Below are 27,998 nucleotides of genomic sequence, written 5' to 3'. Positions count from 1 at the left end.
AGAGCGCCCACTTCCCGCTGATGATGTCACGTTATCGATGGGAAAATGCATTTTTAGACAATATGATTTGCCTGAGCAGCGAGGAGACACCGAGAGTAACCAGCGGTAGAAAATGGATTAGAAAGGAGAGATTTAAAAAAATATTAATTTAAAATAAATAAATAAATAATTTAAACTTTTTTTACTTCGCGCGGGCCGGATTTTGGACGCTGGCGGGCCGTAGTTTGGGGACCCCTGGGCTAAACGAATTAGTTTTGTGTTCAGGCTTGTCACTCACAGCGTGTGCACGTACACAAAAGCAGTCCCAGAGAAGCGACTAACAAATTGCAGTCACGCTGTTGTTTTAATAGAACAGTGATTCTCGAACTTTTGGTCGTGTTACGCGGGCTCCATGTAGCCAAAGAATCACCTCAACAGTGTTTTTGTTTCCTATATTCAAACACAGTGTTACTGTTTAAACCGAGTGTAATGTTACAGCGGCTAAAATTTTAAGATATGTTTGTCAAATAAAACCTCTGCCTAGTTTTTAATGAATACTTAGGACTACTTCGCTCTTGCATTTTAATTGTTGGTCATTATGATGGTACTTGGAGAGCTATGTGTTTTCTGATAACCACATGTAAAATAATATACATTCAATGATAGCTAACGTTAGAAGCTAAACTTTAACAAATCGCTATCATTGGCTGACAACACACAAAGGTAATGTGTGTGTGTGTGTGTGTGTTGGGGGGGTTGTAGTTTTGATGCTAAAAGCATGTATTCTGGTGTGACATGCTCCCCATTGGAATTCATGCACCCAATGCAACTGCCCATGCGTATGATTCACAGAAATGCAGACATGTAATTGTGCATTGAATGCATCTTTCCCTGAGTACTATCGTTACAATAACTGCCACAATATTTTTGTATTTTGTCGTTTAATATACAAACTGTGTATTTTTATGCATTTATTTTTTATTTTTTATTTTTACACATTTTTGTCATTTGATATTTCACCCTACAAACTATTAAACAAGCTAATGTGTAAATTTCATTGGGTTATGGTTTCATGTGTGGATTAAAAAAGCACAATAAATCATATATTGATTGTTAGTAGTGTGAAACATTTATATTAAATGACAAAAAATTTTAAAATATGTAGCGTCGTTTAGGGTATTAATTGTATACATGTGAGATAGCTTCAATTACATTTCTGCATTACTTAGATTCATTGCATCTACAGAACACTGAAATAAGGCTGGAAAAAATGATTACATCACTTTGGAGTGTTGGCACCCTCTAGGTAGCCTCATAAAAGTTGCAAACATCCCCTTTATTGCGTTATACTGAACACCCGCTGTAGCCTACCTTGTGGGTTTTTAGACCAATCACTACTGTCATTTTAAAAGACGAGGGACAATAATATTTGAGTAAGATTGGTTAAAAACCACGGCCGCCATCAACTAAAACGTCTTTGTGAGGACACGGGTGAGACTTAAAGCGACTAATCGCTTGTAAGATTTTGACCATTTGACTAATGAAACTCTGAGGGTATCCGTACTATACAGTATTTGCTGGCATGTTTTCCCGAAGCCTTTTGAACACACAACATAGGGGATGTTATACATACATTTTACATGGATGCATGACGTTAATTAGTGGGGGCCCGCTGCAACTTTTTACTTCCGATATGATACCGATATTGAGGTCTTGAGTATCGGCTGCTATTGATATTAACCCTATTCATTATCACCATTAATCATACACGCTTTGACTATGTTGCAGTGTGGCATGTTACAAAAAGGTTGTTCAAGTAACATTACTCAAACGGAGAACAATAGTAGGTATTAGAAACACTAACATATTTATTTCTAAATGTCTGGAATAGATCAATGTCATTTTTTAAATTGAAGTGGCCTGGTAATTTTTTAAATTTTTTATTATTTAATGGAGTATTTGGCCACACACCGAGCGGCCAAATAATCCATTAAATTAAGATGGGGACGCGGTAAATTGAATGATGCGGACACGTTTGTTACTGGATCATTTCTTGCCTTGGAGGCTTTGTATCTGTAAGTAATATGCAACTATTATAATTTGATCCTTGTTTATATTGACAAATGTGTTTTAGACTAGAATATTGTTCAATTAAGGTCAGTTTTTACATATGTCTAGCTTGTATGCTACTGTGTGCTTAGCTGTTGTGTAGCTGCTAGATCCTAGTAACTTACAGCCTAACTATTCATCCATCCATTTTCTATCGATTGTCTCCCTCGGAGTCACAGGCCACAGTATTTATCTTTTTGTAAATGACTTGAAAAATACAGGAAAAGACCAACTGTGGGTGATTGTTGCAGAATATTTAGATGTTAATTGGCTGTCCAACTTTGCACAAGTAAATGCGCTGCAGGACTGATTGTATTTGAGATTTATATGGGAAAGTTTAGACGCAATATAATCCGATACTTGTTATGCTGATATCTGATATAAATATCGGACTGGGACGCCATTAGTGCTGATGCTAAAAACAACCTAAACTGAGAAACATTATGCTTTTTATCATTGTGTGCGTCTGGATCTGTACCAAAGCGCATGTACACTCACTACAACAATCTTCCCTGTGTGAATATTGTCAATGTGTTCTCAGGGCATTGAATCAGTGGAAACTGGAGTGTGCAGGTTGTTCTACAAGACATTAAAGTTAAAAGTACCAATGGTTGTCACACACACATGAGGTGTGGCGAAATTATTCCCTGCATTTGACCCATCACCCTTGATCACCCCCTGGGAGGTGAGGGGAGCAGTGAGCAGCAGTGGTGGCCACGCCCGGGAATCATTTTTGGTGATTCAACCCCCAATTCCAACCCTTGATGCTGAGTGCCAACCAGGGAGGTAATGGGTCCCATTTTTATAGTCTTTTGTATGACTCGGCCGGGGTTTGAACTCACAACCTACCGATCTCAGGGCGGACACTCTAACCACTAGGCCACTCCATGTTAGTTCTAAGTCTGAGCATGAACTGACGGAGCCAGCTTGAATCAGAGGTGAAGCGTCTTCCTTGGCCAGGGGTGTCCAAACTTTCATCCACTGAGGACCGCATAGTGAAAAATGTTGATATTTGTCAGTTTGAAACAAATATTATTTACAGAAAATGTATCAATACTTTAATTTTTTCCCGTTACATTACACCTGTTTGCCCTTTTATTCCACTTTTTAGGTGTTTATAATTTATAGTAATATTTTTAGAATGGGCTGCGGGCCGCACTTCGGACACTCCTGTCCTAAACAAGCTGAACACTCCAGTTGCGATAAATGAATGCCCTTCGCAATGTGACTTTAGCTGGCTGTTTATCCACTTTGTGCAGGTGCCGTGATTAAAAACGGTCAAAGAGTTTGCAGGAATAATAAGTATAGGGAGCTGCCAATGGCCTCCTTTACCCACTTTAACACTGCAGAACTGACAATGCCTAACGACTTAAAATTGGCCCAAGAAATGGCTTAACTGTTGATTGTGTTCATCTTCACTCAAGTAATGTATAAATCTGACTTTGATACTCATAAACCACAATGTCTTCAATTGCTTATTTCAAACGGACTGATGCATCAAAATGAATGAAACCGCCTCCCACACTAAGATGGACATAATGTTACTGTCATAGACTTATATTCAATTATTGCAAGTTTATTCCAGCTCAGATTTCCAGTGTTACGCACTCCTCCTGAGTAAAGGCAAATGATCTTCCTGTTGATCGTGTTCATCTCGAACCTGACTCTTGCCAGACCCTTGTAGTTCGCTGAGCTCCACACAAGGATCTGGGCTCGAGGGCAATGCAAACTCCTTCAAGATAGCAAAAATAATGAACCAATTAGGATCGCCGGGCGGGATTTCATAGACGTGACGTAGCGCCGAAGCGACTGTTTGATTCAAACAACAATAGCGGCACACAGCGAGGAGTCGTGTGCTGACATTGATTCTGCTATTGCAACTGTTTTGTCGAATCTATCAAATATTAATTCTTTAAAAGATGAACAGAGAACTTTTCGCTCGGTCGTTATCCAATATGTCGGCTGTTCTATTTTGGATTCCCCAGCGTCGCTCTCATCAGCGTCACGGGTTGATTTCCATGTGAGTGGTTGAAGTAGCACGTCATTCAAGATAACGGACAAGTAGTTTATCCAATCACATACAATTATTTTTTTTACAAGGCCCCGCCTTCTGAAATACATCTCCTATTGAGAAGTCCCAGATTCTTGTGTGGAGCTCAGCGAACTACAAGGATCTGGCGAGAGTCAGGTTAGTTCATCTCAGCATCCACGAGCACTTTGGAGGAAGTCCTCCTCCTCATTAGAATACATTCCCAATGAGGATGGACAGTTGTTGTGCTATGATTGGTAATCCCCTGACAGCTTGCAGTTTAAACTGCATTCTGCTCCAACAAGCGGGGGTGGTCTTTCATGTGCAAGGTTTCGGTCCTCTGGTCCAGGTACTCCCCAGCTTGAGGCGAGAGCTGCAAGGTGTCGGCTGTCTGATTCCTCTTCCAAGGGAGCTGCAGCGGCGTGGCTTTCAGCGGCTCTAGATTGGACATCTCCCTCCTGTCACTGGGCTGGATCTCCAGAGCAGGAGTGTCCTTGCAGCAGACATACTGCTGCCAGATTTTGCGGAAGGCTGTGCGGAACTTCTTGATGCGGAAGGCGTAAACAATGGGGTTGACGGCAGAGTTGCCGTGGGTGAGCAGGATGGCGACGTAGAGGAGGATGATGGGCTTCTGGCACCTGGGGCAGAAGAGTGTGATGCAGTTGATGATGTGCAGGGGGAGCCAGCTAATGGCAAAGAGAAAAAGGACCAGAGCTAAAGATTTAGCAAGATTGAGCTCCTTGTCGTAGTACTTGTTGGGGTCGGTGTGGCTGCTGGTGAACTTTTTGCTATTGAGCTGCTTGTGGATCATGTAGAAGATCTCCACGTAGATGACCAGCATGAGCAAGAGCGGCGGCAGCACCCAGCCGAAAAAGTTGAAATAGACCATGTACTCCATGCTGATGACGTTCTCGAACTGGCAGGTGATGACCAGGTCGGGGCCGATGGAGCCGTTCTGTTGAAGACGCCCCAGGTTGTTCCAGCCCAGCATGGGGGTGAGACCCACGATGAAAGCCACGGTCCAGCACGCCACCACCGCCATCCCCGCTCGACGAGGCGTCACCAAACTCTTGTACCTGCAGGAGCCAACAGAGAGGATGCATGCTGTCAGCAAATTGGACAGTAAAGGTTTGACATTTAAAGAGGAAACCCTAGAAGACCCTTGTTAGAGTGCACACAGCTGTAGTCACCGAAACAAAGCACACTACTTTGGCCCTGCTCTGGGCATCATGGACACTGGTGTGGATTTCTCTATTTCAGGGTTTCGCGATATACATACAATATAAATTATTTAAATGTTGCTGATGATAGAGCTTATTGTGATGATTCGTTGACCGGATCATGTTTGTTTAGTTTTCGATTCCCTCAGTTCCTGTTTCAACACCCCTGGGTTTGTGTTTCTTGGTTGTCATGGGTGCTGATTATTTTCCCCTGCCGCTGATTAGTGTTCGGGACGCTCACCTTCTCCCGGGCACTAATCAGAGAGCTATTTATTCCTGCCTTTCGCACACAATTCGGTTTTGCTGTTTTGTTTGCTTCCATGCTACACGTTACGCCGTTACCTTTTCGATTTCTATGCTTGTTTTCCTTTTGCTAAGCTTTAGCCTTGCTCCCCGTGCTTGCTTTTGTTTGTATCCTGTCTGATTTTGTGGACAATAAATCATTGTCTCACCTCCGGAGTTCCTGCTCCATCCTTGGTAGAACAATCCACGCATCACGATGCGACCACGGCGTGACACTTTCAATACTATCATTATATATTGATAATGCATGTTGATGACACATTCTAGCTGTATTCTGCAAATTTGACGGCGACAAGCAACAAACAAAATGCGTTCTAATGGCAATGTAGCATTCTTGCTAGCGGCTAATGTCCCCGCACAGTGCAAAGCCACTTCTAAGTCACTAATCCTTCGCCTCAATGGCATAAAATAAAAATAAAAACATTTCTTACAAGTATCATCACTAGATGACTAGGATTAGCTAATCATGCGACACTACACATGGTGGGAGGGTACAATAAGTCATGCTAACAGCTAAAATATGTAAACCAGGGTTAGTGGATTGATACAGATATCGTCAGTAGCGATACCAAGTATAGTAACTGTATATGGTGAAAACTACTGCATGTTGATGACACATACTAGCTGTGTTCTGCAAATTTAACGGCGACAAGCAACAAACAAATGCGTTCTAAACGCAATGTAGCATTCTTGCTCGCGGCTAATGTCCCCGCACAATGCAAAGCCACTTCTAAATCACTAATCCCTCGCCTCAATGGCAGCAAAAAAAACCCCCAAAAAAAACATTTATTCCAAATATCATCACTGGAGTACTAGGATTATCTAATCATGCTACACTACATACTGTGGGAGGGTACGATAAGTCATGCTAACCGCTAAAATCGTACTCTTGAATGTAAACAAAGGTTAGCGGATTGGTACAAATATTGTCAATAGTGATACCAATATAGTAACAGTATATGGTGGAAACTACAGTGATTCGATATTTTCAAAAAATCTTTTGTTGTTTTTGTTATTGTTTACAAACTCGGAAAATAAGTCCCTAGTTACAGGAGGGCTTTAAGGGCAAACACCAGAGGATTTAAATCATAGCCACATCTGCAGTCCTCTCCAAGGTTTCTCATTGTATCCCATTGGGTTGAGTTTTTTCTTGCCCTGGTGTGGGATCTGAGCCGAGGATGTCATTGTGGCTTGTGCAGCCCTTTGAAACACTTGTGATTAAGGGCTATATAAATAAACTTTGATTGATTGATTGAAAGTAACTAGTAATTAACAGTAACAATAATACATTTTGAAAACAAAAATACAACCGGAATATTATATAATATGTTACCGCATACAACAGCAGCCAAATTACGAGCCTTTGCAACTCATTTTAAAAATAGTTCTATTATCATTTGCATACCAAATAACACATCGTGATACATATGTATTGTTATTGCAGACTGCAGAGCACTGCAATATATATCACAATATAGATGTTATGCCATGTTTGCCCATCTCTACTCTATTTGTTTATGAAATAACAACCAATAACTTTTTACTAAGATATGGTGAGATGTTCTCACTCGATAGACTCACCATCACTGATGAAATAGTTACGAAAAAAATCACTTCTTTAAACAATCTCCTGTGATGAGTGTATGCATTGACATGAATTGCAATGTCAAACCCCAAGTTTTATTCTATTTACATTATTTGTTTTTATCCTTAAAGGGAATTTCCATCGTCACTCTGCTGTGTATATTGTGTTGCATGCATTACTGTGCCCCACACAAAGACCTCAGCTACACACACATACAGGCAAGGAGAGCTGTAAGTGATGAAGAATCTGTCAGCAGACTAGCATCTCTCCAATATAGTTGCTATTTCTTTTAGTCTGGAACAAAAAAAAAAAGCCCATATCCTAAGGGATTTCACTATTGCCACTCAGCTCTAACAATCTAGTCCAGGTTTTTTTTTTTTAAGTGTGGCACATTGAGCCTCCCCTCAGAGAACATAATATACATAAAAGACAGATTTTCTGGAGCACATTTTGTGGAGTTTTCTGCCCTCTTTTCACTCTCTCGCTATAGTGAACCAAAAAAAATGTATCATCTTTGCAGGTTGGAAAATGTATTTTCTTTATTTCTCTCACGCTGCTGCACCTCTCCTCACACTTTGAAAACCTTTTTCCCAATCAAGGTCATTCAATCCAAATCTCATATTTAGTAAATGTAACAATGGTAATGCCCATACATTGCAAAAAAAAAAGAAAAAAAGAGCTAATGTAAAAAGACTAGATTTTAGAAAAAATACTAAAAACTAGTGAAATTAAAGCTGCAAGCAGCGATGGACGGGACCGACTTTGACGGCACATAAAATCCAAACCGGAGCAGTAATTAAAACTCTTTGGTCAACTTATAATCAGAATGGTTCAATCTCTCTCCTGTGCTAGTTTGAAGTCGACATGACAAACACGCTCAGAGGAGATAATGTTTGAAAAAAGGTGACCGGTTTTTACAAAACTTTTGTTTTGAAGGGGGAATTGCAAACTTCCTGTTGATTTTTGCTGGGGGTTGTCAACATATGAAATGTAGGTTTAAGTGAGACCTACATAGAGGTTTTTTTTTTCATGTCTGTAAGACATTCCTACTGGAAGTTACAGGCAGTTTTGTCTGAGTTTTCTTCCTAGGAGCAGTTGTGTCTGTGTTTTCTTCCTAGGGGGCGCTAGAGCGCAATTTTGAGTTTTTGGGGTTGGGTTTTTTATTAGATCGCAATTATTGCCAGTCCTGATATGTGTGTCCAGTTTGGTGAGTTTTGAAGCATGTTAAAGGGGTCAAATTACAGCTCAAAGAGGCAAAAGTGACTGTTTTTATAAAACTTTTGTTTTGAAGGGGGAATTGCCAACTTTCTGTTGATTTTTGCTGAAAGATGTCAGTGTATGTATCTAGGTCTAAGTCAGACCTACATAGAGGTTTTTGTTTCATGTCTCTACGACATTCCTACCGGAAGTTACAAGCAGTTTTGTCTGTGTTTTTTCCTAGGGGGCGCTAGAGCGCAATTATGAGTTTTGGGGTTTGGTTTTATATGGCAATTTTCGCCAGTCCTGATGTGTGTGTCAAATATGGTGAGTTTTGAAGCATGTTAAGAGGGTCAAATTACAGCTCAAAGAGGCAAAAGTGACTGTTTTTATAAAACTTTTGTTTTGAAGGGGGAATTGCCAACTTTCTGTTGATTTTTGCTGAAAGATGTCAGTGTATGTATCTAGGTCTAAGTCAGACCTACATAGAGGTTTTTGTTTCATGTCTCTACGACATTCCTACCGGAAGTTACAAGCAGTTTTGTCTGTGTTTTTTCCTAGGGGGCGCTAGAGCGCAATTATGAGTTTTGGGGTTTGGTTTTATATGGCAATTTTCGCCAGTCCTGATGTGTGTGTCAAATATGGTGAGTTTTGAAGCATGTTAAGAGGGTCAAATTACAGCTCAAAGAGGCGGTGATATAATAATAAAGAATAAAACGTTACAATTACAATAGGGTCCTCTGTCCCAAAGGGACATTGCGGTCCCTAATTAACTAACTGCATGGACATATCATTTTACTTGATAATACATCCTAAATTAACATTTGTACATTTAGAAGTTAGAAGGACTTTTCAGATTGAAATAAGTATTTTCTTCTGAAAACAGTCAACTTGCAATTTCCTGAATTAAGCATCCTCGGGATGTCTTTCTACGGTATGTGGTGGAACACCAAAATATCTTATTTGAATAGTAATTTTTTTAATGTATTGATTGTTAGACTACAATAGACAAAATATTATTAGTCATGCTAAAATTTAGATTAGACAATGACTAAAAATAGGTAAATAGCTCTTAAAGCAGGGGTGTCAAACTCATTTCAGATCGGGGGCCACATGGAGAAAAATCTACTCCCAAGTGGGCCGGAATGTTAAAATCACGGCATGATAACTTAAAAATAAAGACAACTTCAGATTGTTTTCTTTGTTTGAAAATAGAACTAGCACTTTCTGAAAATGTACAAATCATAATGTTGTTACATTTTGAACTAAACGCTTCCGCTTTCACCTCTGAGCGGGCTAAGGTAGCGTTTGTCATCTCCCACCTGTCGGGCCGTGCGGGCACCTGGGCGACTGCAGAATGGAACCGTCAGACCGCCTCCAGCTCCACGTATGCAAACTTTTCCAAATCCTTGAGGCAGATCTTCCAACGACGACTCCCAGGTAGAGAGGCAGCTAGATCCCTTTTCCGGCTGCAACAGGGTTCACGACGGGTCGCAGATTACGCGATCGAGTTCCGCACCATGGCCGCCGACTGTGACTGGGGTCCCTCGGCGCTGTTGGACGCCTTCTACCTGGGTCTCGCGGACGAGATTCGTCACATGATGATCCCGCTGTCACTTCCGACGAATCTGGATGATCTCATCGAGCTGGCGGTGCAAATCGACTTCCGCCTATTGGAGGAGAGGAGGGATCGACGAGGGAGACAAGCCCCACCTAGCAGCCAATCAGCGCCTGCTAGACCTGCCATCTGCAAGACGGAGCATCTCGTTCCCAAAGACACCTCTCCTTCGTGGCAGATAGATGAGCCGATGCAACTGGGAGGTCGCCGACTCACCACCGCCGAGAGGGAACGCCGCTTTTGCCTCAAACTCTGCCTATACTGTGGGGCCGCTGATCATCTCATCTCCCACTGCAAGGAACTACCGCGCCCCGCCGCACGGCCACGAGTGCGCCCTCACTCGCCAGAGGACACGTCCACCAGAGGTCGCCGTTCTCCTTCGTTGGCCGCAGGCAGAATGCAACTAAAAGGTACTCTTTCTTGGCCTAACCAACAAATAGACATTTGCGCTCTCATTGACTCAGGAGCAGATGATAACTTTTTGGATTTTGAGTTCATGAGACTTCATAAGATTCCTGTTGTAAAACTGTATGTTCCCAAGAGGGTGTATTCTCTTGATGGGCGCCTATTAGCCAGCATAACCCACCAGACCCTGCCAATCAACCTGCGCTTGTCTGGTAATCATTGTGAGAAAATACATTTTTTTATTGTGCCATCACGGTCCGCGCCCGTCATTCTGGGGATCACCTGGTTACATAAACATAACCCGCACATAGACTGGCCTCGTTCGGCCATTATTAATTGGAGTGTGACCTGCCACACACATTGTCTTCGTTCCGCAGCAGGATCTCACACACCGCCACCTACCGCCGTTATAGAGAACATAGACTTGACAAACGTGCCCAAAAACTACCATGACTTAAGAGCGGTGTTTAGCAAGGATAGAGCACTCTCACTTCCCCCCCACCGACCCTACGATTGTGGTATCGATTTGCTAGCCGGAGCGGCTTTACCATCGACCCGTTTGTACAAGGTGTCTAACACCAAACTCAAAGCACTAGAAGAATACATAAACACATCAATAGCTGCGGGCCTCATTCGCCCTTCGACCGCACCGGTAGCCGCCGGATTTTTTTTCGTCGAAAAGAAGGACAAGTCCCTACGGCCTTGTATAGACTACCGTGCTCTTAATCAGATTACTGTCAAGAATAAGTATCCTCTTCCACTCCTTGATTCTGCTTTTACTCCCTTACAGTCCGCAAAGTTTTTTACTAAACTCGATCTACGTAACGCGTACCATCTAGTTCGCATCCGAGAGGGGGATGAATGGAAGACCGCATTCAACACTCCTCTCGGACATTTTGAGTATCTTGTCATGCCTTTTGGACTTACTAATGCACCTGGCGTTTTTCAGGGCTTCATTAACGATATTTTTCGGGACATGACAGGTCGGTTTCTCTTCGTTTACCTGGACGATATATTAATTTATTCATCGACATTTGACGAACATGTGCAGCAGGTTCGGTTGGTCCTTCAACGATTGCTCGAAAATAAACTGTTCGTCAAGGCGGAAAAATGCGAGTTTCACTCATCCTCCATTCCCTTCTTAGGATTTATCATTGAGGAGGGTAGACTCAGACCAGACCTCGCTAAGGTCAAAGCAGTAGTAGACTGGCCCACTCCGGTGTCCAAGAAGCACCTTCAGAGATTCTTGGGCTTCTCTAATTTTTATCGGCGATTTATTCGCAATTTTAGTCGCGTCGCTGAGCCACTTACAAGGCTAACCTCTACTAAAGTTCCGTTTGAATGGACACCCGAAGCCAATTCTGCGTTCTTGAGGCTGAAAAGATTGTTTACTTCGGCTCCTGTGCTTTGTTACCCTGACCGTTCTCTCCAATTTTTTGTTGAGGTGGACGCTTCTGATTCAGGTGTAGGGGCCGTACTCTCCCAGCAATCTACCACCGACCAGAAGTTGCACCCCTGTGCTTTCTTCTCTCGTCGCCTATCCCCTGCTGAAAAGAATTATGACATTGGCAACAGGGAGCTTCTGGCGGTCATCTTGGCCCTTCAGGAGTGGAGACATTGGCTGGAAGGGGCGGAGCTACCATTCATCATCTTCACGGACCACAAGAACCTGTCCTACTTAAGGACCGCACAGAGACTGAACCCCCGCCAAGCCAGGTGGGCACTTTATCTGACCCGTTTTAACTTTATCATCACTTTCCGACCTGGTTCTCAGAATGGGAAGCCCGATGCCCTTTCCCGTCTCTACTCTTCGTCTCTTGAGGATTCCTCACCTGAACCAATTGTTCCCCATACCCACATCATTGGGGGACTCCAGTGGAACATCGAGCGGCAAGTCTTGGAGGCCCTAAAGTCGGACACATCTCCTCGGGGCTGCCCACCAGGTCGGTTATTTGTGGTTCCTCGGCTCCGTTCCAGTGTTCTGGATTGGGCACATGGGTCAAAGATCGCTTGCCATCCAGGTATTCGTCGCACCAGTTTTGTCCTCTCCCAGCGTTTTTGGTGGCCATCCATTCTGGCAGATACGAAGGCGTTTGTGGCAGCATGTCGGTCCTGCTCCCGGAACAAGGCATCCCACCAGGCCCCAGCAGGACTGTTACACCCATTACCCATCCCCTCCCGCCCGTGGTCACACATAGCGGTGGACTTTGTCACAGGACTTCCCCCCTCCGAAGGAAATGACACTGTCTTGACCATTGTGGACCGGTTCTCGAAAATGGCCCACTTCGTGGCCCTCCCCAAGCTGCCTTCGGCTCTTGAAACAGCCCAACTATTAGTGCTCCACGCTTTCCGGCTGCACGGCATCCCCACTGATGTGGTATCCGACAGAGGGCCACAGTTTTCCTCGGCTGTCTGGAGGGCATTCTGCAAGTCTCTGGGGGCCTCCCCTAGCCTATCCTCCGGCTACCACCCACAGAGCAATGGACAGACCGAGCGGACCAACCAAGACCTGGAGGCGGCCATCCGGTGCACTTGTCATCAGCAACCCTCAACCTGGTCTGAGAATCTCCCATGGATAGAATACGTTCACAATTCCCTCATTAGCTCCGTCACCAACCTGTCTCCATTTCACGTCGCCTATGGTTTCCAACCCCCAGTTTTTCCTTCTACCCAACCCAATGCCGACGTACCATCCGTAACGACACACCTGCGTCGGGCTCACCAGGCTTGGCGCAACACCAGGGCGGCGTTAAAAAGAACATCGGCCAGGAACCAACTCTTAGCCAACCGCCATCGCACACCAGCCCCACACTACCAGTTGGGACAGAAGGTCTGGTTGTCGTCCCGGGACCTACCATTGGCCACCGACTCTAGGAAACTGGCTCCCAGGTTCATTGGACCATTCCCCATTGTCAAGATCATTAACCGTGTTGCAGTCAAGCTCCGTCTCCCAAGATCTCTCAAATGCCATCCTGTCTTTCACGTGTCTCGCATCAAGCCTGTCGCATCCAGCCCGCTCAGTCCTCCTGAGGTACCGCCTCCTCCACCCAGGCTGGTTGAGGGTCACCCAGCGTTTACAGTAAACACCATCTTGGATGTGAGAAGAAGGGGCAGGGGATTCCAATACCTGGTAGACTGGGAGGGGTACGGCCCGGAGGAGCGGTCATGGATTTCAAGATCGCTTATTATTGACAAAGACTTGATCAAGGATTTTTACATTCGATTCCCAGACAAGCCAGGTAGGCCGCCAGGAGGCGTCCGTTGAAGGGGGGGTACTGTGGTAATCTGAAATTTCCTTGCTCAGTTCTGTTGTTGTCTGCACACCATGTTCACTCTCTCTCTCGTCCACAGTATGGAGTGCAGCTGGCGCAAGGCAGCAGCACACACCTGACTTAGATTAGAAGCAGCCTATTTAACCTGGCTGCTGACGGCCTGTGAGCGCCGGAACTTTGTCACTGCTTGCAAACCTGTTGATCTTGCCAGAGAACTCACTAGTTCGTCGTGTGCCATTCATCTAAGGTTTGCCTGTATTTTTCCTAGCCTTGTCTAGCGTTTTTAGTTTGTACTTTGTCCTTATATTAACTTCTTTCATGAAGTATGTTTTCCTAGCCTTGTCTAGCGTTTTTAGTTTGTACTTTGTCTTTATATTAACTTCTTTCATGAAGTATGTTTTCCTAGCCTTGTCTAGCGTTTTTAGTTTGTACTTTGTCCTTATATTAACTTCTTTCATGAAGTATTTTTCCTAGCCTTGTCTAGCGCTTTTAGTTTTGTGTGTTATCTACCATCGCCTTTGTTTTGCTACTTTGTGCTTCCTCCTAAATAAAAGGAAGAACAATTGTACACAACACGTCTCTGCATCCTTGGGATCCACTCCACCAAATCCTAACACAGGGTGTACCCTACCTCTCGCCCAAGTTTGGGTCCACAGTCCACATGAGACCTTAAAAGGGGCTTCAAGTAAAAAAAGAATTAATTGTTGCCGTTCACTTACTTTTGTTATCGGGCTTAAAGGGGAACATTATCACCAGACCTATGTAAGCGTCAATATATACCTTGATGTTGCAGAAAAAAGACCATATATTTTTTTAACCGATTTCCGAACTCTAAATGGGTGAATTTTGGCGAATTAAACGCCTTTCTAATATTCGCTCTCGGAGCGATGACGTCACAACGTGACGTCGCATCGGGAAGCAATCCGCCATTTTCTCAAACACCGAGTCAAATCAGCGCTGTTATTTTCCGTTTTTTTCCACTGTTTTCCGTACTTTGGAGACATCATGCCTCGTCGGTGTGTTGTCGGAGGGTGTAACAACACGAACAGCGACGGATTCAAGTTGCACCAGTGGCCCAAAGATGCGAAAGTGGCAAGAAATTGGACGTTTGTTCCGCACACTTTACCGACGAAAGCTATGCTACGACAGAGATGGCAAGAATGTGTGGATATCCTGCGACACTCAAAGCAGATGCATTTCCAACGATAAAGTCAAAGAAATCTGCTGCCAGACCCCCATTGAATCTGCCGAAGTGTGTGAGCAATTCAGGGACAAAGGACCTCGGTAGCACGGCAAGCAATGGCGGCAGTTTGTTCCCGCAGACGAGCGAGCTAAACCCCCTGGATGTCTTGGCTCACACCATCAAGGGAAGAATATCGACCCTAACTTCCCTGGCCTGCTGACATGAGGGTATGTCTACAGAATATATTAATTGATGAAAATTGGGCTGTCTGCACTCTCAAAGTGCATGTTGTTTCCAAATGTATTTCATATGCTGTAAACCTAGTTCATAGTTGTTAGTTTCCTTTAATGCCAAACAAACACATACCAAACGTTGGTTAGAAGGCGATCGCCGAATTCGTCCTCGCTTTCTCCCGTGTCGCTGGCTGTCGTGTCGTTTTCGTCGGTTTCGCTTGCATACGGTTCAAACCGATATGGCTCAATAGCTTCAGTTTCTTCTTCAATTTCGTTTTCGCTACCTGCCTCCACACTACAACCATCCGTTTCAATACATTCGTAATCTGTTGAATCGCTTAAGCCGCTGAAATCCGAGTCTGAATCCGAGCTAATGTCGCTATAGCTTGCTGTTCTTTCTGCCATGTTTGTTTGTGTTGGCTTCACTATGTGACGTCACAGGAAAATGGACAAGTGTTTATAACGATGGTTAAAATCAGGCACTTTGAAGCTTTTTTTAGGGATATTGCGTGATGGGTAAAATTTTGAAAAAAACTTCGAAAAATATAATAAGCCACTGGGAACTGATTTTTAATGGTTTCAACCATTCTGAAATTGTGATAATGTTCCCCTTTAACACCCAAAACATACCAAATGACAGAAGGAACGGGAATTCTATTTTTGGACTCATATTGAGTGAAGTACACCTGCACAGTCGGATGAAATTCAATAAATAATTCATCATTACAAAAATATCACAACACAGTACACACAGTGGTTTATTCACCACACCTGATTTGATTTTGTTGGGGAAGGTTGGGTGAAGTTAAAAGATGCAGACAGAGAAATGATTGACACTTTTCCGGGTGGCTGTTCCCACTCTGCAGAAAACACCACATTCACACATGTCTCGCCTGAAGCAGGAGGAAATGCTGCAATTAGGCTCGGCCGTCATGCATTGGATTAGTATTGATTGCAGATGTTAAGTGTTGAGTCTCGAAAGTGGAGCAATTCCCACGCTAAGCCTGGAGGATGGTGTCTCCCGAAGAGTAGAGGAGGAGGAAAAACAAATGTATGCAATAGTGGTGTTGTGCTTAACACGCGCTGTTATTTTACTGTTTACGTCAATAGAACGCCACATGCTCGCCGAGTGGTTAGCATGTTGACCACACTGTCAGATGATTGAGGGTTTGAAATCTCTGTTTAGAGCCATGCATGTGGGGGGGTTTTCACTGGGGACTTCAGCTGCCTCCCACATTCCAAAAATATGAACATTTGTCTAATTGGAGATTCTAAATTGTCCATAGGTGTAATTTGACTGTGAATGGTTGTTTGTTTATATGTGTCATGTGATTGACACATAACCATTGAGGGTGTACCCTGCCTCTTGCCCATAGTCAGCTGGGATAGGCTCCAGCTTACCCGTGCCTCTAATGAGGACTAACTGTTTAGAAAAGGGATAGATGGACGGATGGGCATCAATAGAACTGAATACTCTGGAAAATTAACAAGCAGTTGTTTTATCAAATATTTTAATTTAATTTAATTTCTCGGAATGTTCTGAAATCCTGCTTCCATGTCTGTGTTGTACTAAGCAAAATGCTGCCTGGAGGTATGCAAGGATGTCCACAGTACTTTAAGGTCCCTATTCTCCCGTTTGTGTTTAAGTGTTTTTTTACGTGCTGGAAGTTACGCACGTTTCTCTTGTTCCTATTCTGTGTTAGGAAAACTTACACTTGTGAATGTCAGTGAAATCTATGAAATGGGTAACACTCTAAATTTGAAAAGAACATATCAATCCATGCGGCGCTGGTATGTGTTGTCATGCTGATGTAGTGTGTGTATGCATGCTACAAAAGCGTCTTCTTCCTTGCGGAATGTAAATTATCATTCGTAGATTAAACTTTGTTCCAATTATAATAATAATCCTCCTGGTGTCATTTGTGATGTTAAGAGTTGTGTTTAGAACAAATGTTTGTGAAGCCGTGACACATCAGAGGGGCTTGCTTGGACATTGCCTGTGCGGCTGGTGTGAATGTGTGCGCAAGTCGGAGAATGATAGGTGACAGATTGGTATTAACTCTAAAAAAAAATCAATGGAATCAATTGATACTGTAGTCTCACTCAGTAAACAAGGATGTCTATTTAAATTTTGATAGTTACAAATGGCTTTACGGTCCTTTTATAATCATCTCAATGGATGTTTCCAGGTGTCTTAATATAAAGATTTGATGCATTTCTCAAAATTACTTATAACTTTGTTATGTGTGGTGTACATTCTATCCAAACTTCAAGTGCAATATAATGTTTTCACAATGTTTTCATATGTTTTTTTTTTTTAATGCAATTTTTTGTGGACTTCTTGTATCTGCACTGCAATCACATAATGTCCCAATTATAAGATAAATAATGTCCATCCTATCCTATCTTATCCTAATGTTTCACCTTCTATGGGCTCTGGACTATTCCAGCCTGAAAGGCGCGTAAGAACAAAATTCTCCCGTCGACTTAAGTAATTTTGTTTACCATAGTTTACCATATATGTTTACCATATTCATGCAGAAGGCTAGATTTGACAGGGAGCGTACACATTTAAGGATTGCTCCACCCAAAGTGTGCATCTTGGATGAAGGCGCGCAATGACAGACTTAAAGGGGATCTGCACTTTTTTTTTGGAATTTTGCCTATCGTTCACAATCATTATGAAAGACATGACGACAGATGGATTTTGAAAAAAATGCCTTCTAAATAGAGATGTCCAATAATATGCGTTAAAATGTAATATCGGAAATTATCGGTATGTTTTTTTTTTATTATCAGTATCGTTTTTTTTTTTTTTTTTTTTTTATTGTATTAAATCAACATAAAAAACACAAGATACACTTACAATTAGTGCACCAACCCAAAAAACCCTCCTCCCCCATTTAAGGGTTGTTTCTTTCTGTTATTAATATTCAGGTTCCTACATTATATATTTTTACCACAACAACCACAACAAGTTTATTGAAATAAACTTGTTGTGGTTCAATGTGGTTGTGGTTCAATATATCAATATATATCAATAAAGTCTGCAGGGATACAGTCCGTAAGCACACATGATTGTGCGTGCTACTGGTCCACTAATAGTACTAACCTTTAACAGTTAATTTTACTCATTTTCATTAATTACTAGTTTCAAAGTAACTGTTTTTATATTGTTTTACTTTCTTTGTTATTCAAGAAAATGTTTTTAATTTATTTCTCTTATTTTATTTTATTAATTTTTTTTAAAAGTACCTTATCTTCACCATACCTGGTTGTCCAAATTCGGCATAATAATGTGTTAATTCCATGACTGTATATATCGGTTGATATCGGTATCGGTTGATATCAGTATCGGTAATTAAAAAGTTGGACAATATCGGAACATCAGATATTGGCAAAAAGCCATTATCGGACATCCCTAATTCTAAATATTAAATAAACATAAATAAAAGTCTTCTTACAGCGGAGCCAATGGTAACTCCATTATTACGCTCATAAAATCCGATAAATGACCATTCAAAAAGCGCCAACAATACTCATTTTATATTTCGTGACTTGAATATTACGAAGTATTTATGATAATGTTATTATAAACGCTAACGCAAACAAACTATTTATAAATGGGAATACTTGAACATTGTAACTGCTTTCGATACACGGCAACACAGGAAAGTTATTTTTTGTAAAACGGGTGTTTATTGACAACTCCTTCTTGCTGTACACACCATCCACGCCATGAGCACTTAGAAAATATAGTACAATACAGTACATCAGACTTCGGTTTTGCATCAATAAACACTCGGAAAGAAATTAAATTACAAAAAATACAATACCTCGTTGGCTGCTTGTAACGAAAAAAGAGGTTCTAACAAAGACTTGCTTGAAGTTTTGCACAAATCAATGAATAGACTTTAAATATTTCGAAGAGCTGAAGATAACCAGTGTTTACAGTCCGTCCCAACACATGTTCCGCTTTGCAACACAATTAATGCAAAACATATACATTCCTCCCAGGATATTTTACAATCACACACTTTGTAATATTTTATAACTGCATCATGAACTTATTTATTAGTATTTATTTATTTATGACACATATTTAAAGCATGCAAACTCTCCCAGCAACAGCTACAAACAACCTGGCAGTCGGCATGCTAATGATAGCAGACCTTGCACAGTAAGTGATGTTTTATTATGTTTGTTGGCTCTCATAAAGTCTGCAGTCAGTATAAATCAATGATGAAGAAAAAAAAAGCAAACGTGATGCGCTTTTTTAAATTAATGCGCCGCATATACTTAAAATGATCATAATATGTAAATAGTACATGTTATTATAAATGTGTCCGTTACTACGTTACATATGTACTTACATCATGTATATAAAACCTTAATGGAGGTGTTTGGATGTTTTTTTAAGGGCTTTATAGGCAGAAGTGAACGGCTCCCATAGACTTTTGATCACATTTATTTAATATTTAGAATGCATTTTTTAATTTTTATCCATCCGTCATCATGTCTTTCATAATGATTGTGAACGATAGGCAAATATCCCAAAAAAGTGCGGTTCTCCTTTCAGTCATGTGGAGAAATTAAAGAAGTTGCGCAACTGTGCGAATTTGCACAGCTTTTTTCCACTTAAACATATGGGAGAAAAGGGCCCTAAATGATTGAGTTTATCCATGCATTTTCTACCACAGTGTTTCCTAACCATCATCGGGTTGCAAGCGCCCCCGAGAGGGCCGCCAAAAATATGTGTTTCTCAGCTGTGGTCCGTATGGGCCACGGTGGTACTCAGTTATAATACACTTTTCCACCACTTAATGACAACGTCAAACAAACAGACACATTCTGGGGCTAAGGCCTAAGAGAACATTTTTGAGCGCAAAAAATATGAATAAAGTGGCGAAGTTGCATTTACATTTGCAGTTTAATTTTATTGACGGTTTATTTAAGAAACATGTCCATTAATAATTTAGTTTATTTATTTTAGCACATTATAATGGTATGTACAAGTATTTTTTTTTGTCTGATATCTATGATTCTCTTCTTATGCAATATATTTTGTTAGTATTCATTTTTTTAATCAGCCTGACCTAAGTCAGGCCGAGTCATACCAAAGACTATAAAAATGGGACCCATTACCTTCCTGCTTGGCACTCAGCATCAAGGGTTGGAATTGGGGGTGAATAAATGGCAAGCGATTCCAAGGAATTGATACACTGGGAACCGGTTCTGAACAAAAACTTGTTTTCCATTCCCATCCCGACACACTTCTTATATTGCAAAACACACTTTGTGGCCATTTTCGAGAAAAAAAAATGACCCTACATGGATTCCCTAAAGTTGTGAAATGAAAAATTTAAAAGAGTGTTTGAATGAAAATGAAACCTCATAAAATGACCCTTTTACAGCATGTAGAAAAATAGCACAGCAATTTAATCATATACTGTACACATGTCCTAAGCATTGGAATATATCAAATATGGCCCCTTTAACGATAAAGAGGGTTTTCAAGCTCTGGCTTCTCCTTGGCAACATCTTTGATTATGCCTCCCACCTGCCAAAGGCTGGGCTAGGAGTAGACGGTGACTATAGTTATCATTCTTGTCCTACACTCAATGTAGTCTGTTTGGAAACTTGGTGCACCTATGTTCTGTACTGAATATTCTGTAACAATACATTTGGTAATGAACCTATGTACGGTTAAAACCCTTAATACTCACATACACAATAATAAAGTTAAAACAGTTAAAGTGCCAATGATTGTCACACACACCAGGTGTGGCGAAATTATTCTCTGCATTTGACCCATCACCCTGGGAGGTGAGGGGAGCAGTGAGCAGCAGAGATGGCCGCGCCCGGGAATAATTTTTGTTCATTTAACCCCCAATTCCAACCCTTGATGCTGAGTGCCAAGCAGGGAGGGAATGGGTCCCATTTTTATAGTCTTTGGTATGACTCGGCCGGGGTTTGAACTCACAACTTACCGATCTCAGGGCGGACACTCTAACCACTAGGCCACTGAGTTTTGATCATATTAATTTATATTATTATGTATTGTCTACCTTGTACTTTTTTTCTTTTTTTTTAATGTCATTGCCTGAAATAAATTAATAAATGAAAAAAAAAAAAAAAAATGTAATGAAAATTAACACCAATGAGTTGGCTGATGAACATTGTCACATCATTTATTCAGAAAGTATAAATAATGACAAATAAAGATCGAACACTATTAACCGCAACATGTTAGTTAGGGATGTCCGATAATGGCTTTTTGCCGATATCCGATATCCTGATATTGTCCAACTTTTTAATTACCGATACCGATATCAACCGATACCGATATCAACCGATACTGATATATACAGTCATGAAATTAACACATTATTATGCCTAATTTGGACAACCAGGTATGGTGAAGATAAGGTCCTTTTTTTAAATATTAATAAAATAAAATAAGAGAAATAAATTAAAAACATTTTCTTGAATAAAAAAGAAAGTAAAACAATATAAAAACAGTTACATAGAAACTAGTAATTAATGAAAATTAGTAAAATTAACTGTTAAAGGTTAGTACTATTAGTGGACCAGCAGCACGCACAATCATGTGTGCTTACGGACTGTATCCCTTGCAGACTGTATTGATATATATTGATATATAATGTAGGAACCAGAATATTAATAACAGAAAGAAACAACCCTACTCAGTGGCCTCGTGACCTACTCAGTGGCCTAGTGGTTAGAGTGTCCGCCCTGAGATCGGTAGGTTGTGAGTTCAAACCCCGGCCGAGTCATACCAAAGACTATAAAAATGGGACCCATTACCTCCCTGCTTGGCACTCAGCATCAAAGGTTGGAATTGGGGGTTAAATCTCCAAAAAATGATTCCCAGGCGCGGCACTGCTGCTGCCCATTGTTCCCCTCACCTCCCAGGTGAACATAAGTTGCAAAGCTCTGCGATGAGGTGGCGACTTGTCCAGGGTGTACCCCGCCTTCCGCCTGATTGTAGCTGAGATAGGCTTCAGCGCCTCCCGCGACCCCGAAGGGAATAAGCGGTAGAAAATGGATGGATGGATGGAAGTTGCAAAGCTCGTCACTGGTTTGATTTTCCCCTAGCAATCTTGTGTAGGGATGGGTATTGATTACATTTTTCCCGATGCTCGTACCAAAACTGTACTTCTGAAATGGTGCCAATGCTTAATAGGTGCTTGACCAGGTACTAAAACATACACACCTGCTCAGTGTCCTTGTGGTTAGGGTGTACGCCCAGAGATCGATAGGTCGTGAGTTCCATCCCCGGCTGAGTCATACCAAAGACTATAAAAATGGGGCCCATTACCTCCCTACTTGGCACTCAGCATCAAGGGTTGGAATTGGGGGTTAAATCACCAAAAAATGATTCCCGGGCGCGGCACCGCTGCTGCCCACTGCTCCCCTCACCTCCCAGGGGGTGAACAAGGGGATGGATCAAATGCAGAGGACAAATTTCACCACACCTAGTGTGTGTGTGACAATCATTGGTACTTTAACTTTAACTTTTGTGTGAATGAGTGTAAATGGGGGAGGAGGGTTTTTTGGGTTGGTGCACTAATTGTAAGTGTATCTTGTGTTTTTTATGTTGATTTAATAAAAAAAAAAAAACAAAAAAAAAAAACGATACCGATAATTTCCGATATTACATTTTAAAGCATTTATCGGACATCTCTAATGTAATGGCCAAACTATTGGCACGCAGTTGGAGGCGTTTGTGTCAGTGAGGGACAGGAGGACACTGGACAAACTGCTGGGCATCATGGACAATCCTGCCCACCCACTCCACCTGACAATTAAGGGACAGCAGAGCTCATACTCCAACAAGCTCCTTCAACTTCCTTCCCGCACCGTGCGATTCAAGAACTCCTTCTGTCCACACTCCATCCAGCTGTATAATCACTCGCTATACAGCAATAGATGACATCTGCCTATTACCTGACACCTGACATGTTAGCTCCTTCTCTTTGTTTATAATGTTTATAATGTCTATTTTCTATTTCCTGCTGGATCAACTCTCTATTTTATGCTGCTGCTGTCACATATACTGTAATATTGTACATGGTCATCGGTATATATTGTATATATGTTATAGACATAATACAATATATGCCCCTAAAGCTGACCAACACGCTCCGGCGTGTTGGTCAGCTTTAGGGGCATATATTGAAGTCAGCTGGAGGCGTGTCTTAATGAAATTAAACAATGGATGTCCGATAACTTCTTGCAACTCAACGCCAAGAAAACGGAAATGCTGATTATCGGTCCTGCTAAACACCGACATTTATTTAATAATACCACCTTAACATTTGACAACCAAACAATTACACAAGGCGACTCAGTAAAGAATCTGGGTATTATCTTCGACCCAACTCTCTCCTTTGAGTAACACATTAAGAGTGTTACTAAAACGGCCTTCTTTCATTATATCTATTTTATCCACTAGCGACGCTGAGATCATTATTCATGCGTTCGTTACGTCTCGTCTCGACTACTGTAACGTATTATTTTCGGGTCTCCCTATGTCTAGCATTAAAAGATTACTGTTGGTACAAAATGCAGCTGCTAGACTTTTGACAAGAACAAGAAAGTTTGATCATATTACGCCTATACTGGCTCACCTGCACTGGCTTCCTGTGCACTTAAAATGCAACTTTAAGGTTTTACTACTTATGTATAAAATACTACACGGTCTAGCTACAGCCTATCTTGCCGATTGTCAGAGGTGGGTAGTAACGCGCTACATTTACTCCGTTACATCTACTTGAGTAACTTTTGGGATAAATTGTACTTCTAAGAGTAGTTTTAATGCAACTTACTTTTACTTTTACTTGAGTATATTTATAGAGAAGAAACGCTACTTTTACTCCGCTACTTTTATCTACATTCAGCTCGCTACTCGCTACTAATTTTTATCGATCTGTTAATGCACGCTTTGTTTGTTTTGGTCTGTCAGACAGACCTTCAAAGTGCCTGCCTTACTGGTGACGTTTCACTCCGTTCCACCAATAAAATGCAGTCACTAGTGACGTTTGACTCCGTTCCACCAATCAGATGCAGTCACTGGTGACGTTGGACCAATCAAACAGAGCCAGGCGGTCACATGACCTGACTTAAACAAGTTGAAAAACTTATTGGGGTGTTACCATTTAGTGGTCAATTGTACGGAATATGTACTGTACTGTGCAATCTACTAATACAAGTTTCAATCAATCAATCAAAAGTGTGAAGGAAAAAAGACACTTTTTTATTTCAAACGTACATCCCGTCACAAGCCTAAAGACTGACTGCACAGTTCCTGTCTTCACAATAAAAGTGCCGCTCCATCGCGCCTGCGCTTTCAAAATAAGAGTCTCCGAAAGCCAGCGCAAACAAGCTAGCAAGCTACGGAATTTGCCGCCAATGTATTTCTTGTAAAGTGTGTGAAAACGAATATGGAAGCTGGACAAATAAGATACCAAAAACCAACCACTTTCATGTGGTATTAGACAGAAAGGAGGAACTTTTTTTCTCCTGCATTTGAAAACGTGGACGTTAAGCACTGCTGTCTGATTACAATCAATGCAAGTCATCAGAATCAGGTAATACACCAACTTATATTCTTGTCTTCATGAAAGAAAGGAATCTATATGTGTTAAACATGCATGTATATTCATTAAAACACCTTTAACATGTAAACAAAAACGGCAAAATAAATAAATATAAATGATATACTGTATATATCAATGTATGTGTATATATATATATATATATATATATATATATATATATGATATGTGTGTGTATGTTACTCATCAGTTACTCAGTACTTGAGTAGTTTTTTCACAACATACTTTTTACTTTTACTCAAGTAAATATTTGGGTGACTACTCATTACTTTTACTTGAGTAATAAATCTCTAAAGTAACAGTACTCTTACTTGAGTACAATTTCTGGCTACTCTACCCACCTCTGCCGATTGTATTGTACCATATGTCCCGGCAAGAAATCTGCGTTCAAAGAACTCCGGCTTATTAGTGATTCCCAGAGCCCAAAAAAAGTCTGCGGGCTATAGAGCGTTTTCTATTCGGGTTCCAGTAGTTTGGAATGCCCTCCCGGTAACAACTAGAGATGCTACCTCAGTAGAAGCATTTAAGTCCCATCATAAAACTCATTTGTATACTCCAGCCTTTAAATAGACCCCCCTTTTAGACCAGTTGATCTGCCGTTTCTTTTCTTTTCTCCTCTGCTCCCCTCTCCCTTGTGGAGGGTGGACGGAGGGTGGACGGGGGGTGGGGGGGGCACAGGTCCGGTGGCCATGGATGAAATGCTGGCTGTCCAGAGTCGGGACCCGGGGTGGACCGCTCGCCTGTGTATCGGTTGGGAACATCTCTGCGCTGCTGACTCGTCTCCGCTCGGGATGGTTTCCTGCTGGTCCCACTATGGACTGGACTCTTACTATTATGTTGGATCCACTATGGACTGGACTCTCACAATATTATGTCAGACCCACTCGACATCCATTGCATTCGGTCTCCCCTAGAGGGGGGGGGGGGGGGGGGGGGTTACCCACATATGCGGTCCTCTCCAAGGTTTTTCATAGTCATTCACATCGACGTCCCACTGGGGTGAGTTTTTCCTTGCCCTTATGTGGGCTCTGTACCGAGGATGTCCTTGTGGCTTGTGCAGCCCTTTGAGACGCTTGTGATTTAGGGCTATATAAATAAACATTGATTGATTGATTGATTGATTGATATCTGTATATATATTATTCTGTACACATATTATGTATATATTCGTATATATGTTAGATTTTTTTATCGCTATATTAGTCTATTTATACCTGCATTGTCCTTTCCATCCTTACACTTTCCATCATTGTAACTGAGCTACTGTGTTGAACAATTTCCCCTGTGGATCATTAAAGTTTGTCTAAGTCTAAGTCTAAGTGTAAACAAAAAAACAACAATAAAACAAACATTATGATTTGTACATTTTGTTCTATTTTGAAGCGAAGAAAACCATCTGAAGTTGTCTTTATTTTTAAGTTATCGTGCCGTGATTTTACCAGTCCGGCCCACTTGGGAGTAGATTTCCCCCCGCCCCCCGATCTAAAATGAGTTAGACACCCCTGGGCTAGTTGCATCTGTACAGTATACATACTTGCCAACCCTCCCAAATTTTCCGGGAGACTCCCAAAATTCAGCGCCTCTCCCGAAAATCTCCCGATTTTCAGCCGGAGCTGGAGGCCACGCCCCCTCCAGCTCCATGCGACCTGAGTGAGGACAGCCTTTTTTCATGACGGGAGGACAACAGGGTGACAAGAACTAAATCATCCAGACTAGAGATACATTGTATTATTATATTTATCTTACCTAAAAATAAATATATATTTTAATAAAAAAAAAATAAAAAAATAAATTACTATATTTTGCTAAAAACATCACAATTAATTATATTTTTATTTGTATTTTTTCTGACTCCTTATTACATTCAGCCATAGAATTATACATTAAAATAAACATATTTGAAATAATTAATTTTAAATGATCATAATAATTCATTTAAAATGACCATATTTCATTATTAAAATAATTGCTTGTTTATCAACAACTTTAACATTTTATTCATTACATTTTGAAGCTCTCAGAAGCCAAGTTATGTTATATTCCTTAATATTTATTTATGCAAGTTTGAAGTATCAATTATCTAAACACAGTTTTGTTTGCATATTTTCAGGATATATATATATATATATATATATATATGAAATACTTGACTTGGTGAATTCTAGCTGTCAATATACTCCTCCCCTCTTAACCACGCCCCCAACCACCTCCCGAAATTGGAGGTCTCAAGGTTGGCAAGTATGACAGTATATGTCCTGTCAGACTGGCGGGTGGAGGCATCCTAAAGTGAAACTAGGACACATGCAAGCCTACCACCACATCATCATCCCGGACCATTCTCATACCTGGTGGGGACCTTGACCCTGAGGTAACGGTCAATGGCGATGGCCAGCAGCGCCAGGATGGAACTTTGCGTGAGCACCAGCACGGTGCAGGCGACCAGCAGGCAGCTGTAGAAGTGAGTTTGGAGTCCGATGCTGATGGTGATGGCCAGGGGGATGACCAGTGCTCCCACCGCGATGTCGGCCAGGGCTAAGGAGACGATGAAACAAAAGGTGGTGTCCCGCAGGGATCTGTTGATTTTCACCGCCCACACCACCATCACATTGCCGATGACGGACGCCACCGCGATGGCCACCTCCATGCCGATGTAGAGGGACAGAGGTCCTCCCGGCATCCTTGCAGGGGGGGATTTAATTGTCTCCTGTGTATAAAATACAAAAAATCCTCCAAAATATTTTGGCTTCCAAATGAGCTTCGCGTCCGTATCAGTTCCACATGCACGCTTCGTGGGTGATAAAAACAAGGATGGAGGATCCCTCTTTTATCCGAAGCAGGTGTTCGAGCCCCGTGCGTCCACGGCCGATGCGCGCGCTCGCTGCTCCGGGTGGAGAGAGGCGCATCCTCCTCCGTGCAGGGGGGCTTTAACGTCAATAACTCGGCTAAACTAAACAAAGACAGGAGGGTGTTTTTCAGCAAACAAACATATATCCATGCCGGCGCGCCATCACGCAAATTGCAGCCAATTAAGCGGAATTGAACCCCAACCCCCCCTCCCCTTCCCCCTTCACACCCACACCTCCTCTTCTTTCCTCCTCCCCCTCGGGTGTGCTTTCATGCCGTCCATGTGATTTGCTCTTTGGTCTTAACGGAACTATCATCCACGAGTGGGACGGTCCCGAGCAAGCTATATTGCACGCATGCAGGGGTTGGAATATTTCAAT

The 27,998-nt window shown here is 41.8% G+C and overlaps 1 protein-coding gene across 1 annotated transcript; it reads right to left on the bottom strand.

The window, feature by feature from the left end:
- Positions 1-27,788, bottom strand: adora1b (adenosine A1 receptor b). The gene is made up of 2 exons (XM_061987403.2): positions 27,120-27,788; positions 1-5,193 (listed from the first exon to the last, which is right to left on the bottom strand). The coding sequence occupies exons 1-2, from the start codon at positions 27,449-27,451 to the stop codon at positions 4,398-4,400; spliced, it is 1,128 nt and encodes a 375-aa protein (XP_061843387.1). The 5' UTR covers positions 27,452-27,788; the 3' UTR covers positions 1-4,397.
- Between the last annotated feature and the right edge of the window lie 210 nt (positions 27,789-27,998).

Source organism: Nerophis lumbriciformis, linkage group LG01 (genome assembly GCF_033978685.3).
Source record: "Nerophis lumbriciformis linkage group LG01, RoL_Nlum_v2.1, whole genome shotgun sequence".
Lineage (NCBI taxonomy): Eukaryota > Metazoa > Chordata > Actinopteri > Syngnathiformes > Syngnathidae > Nerophis > Nerophis lumbriciformis.
This window is presented reverse-complemented; position numbering and strand designations above follow the sequence as displayed.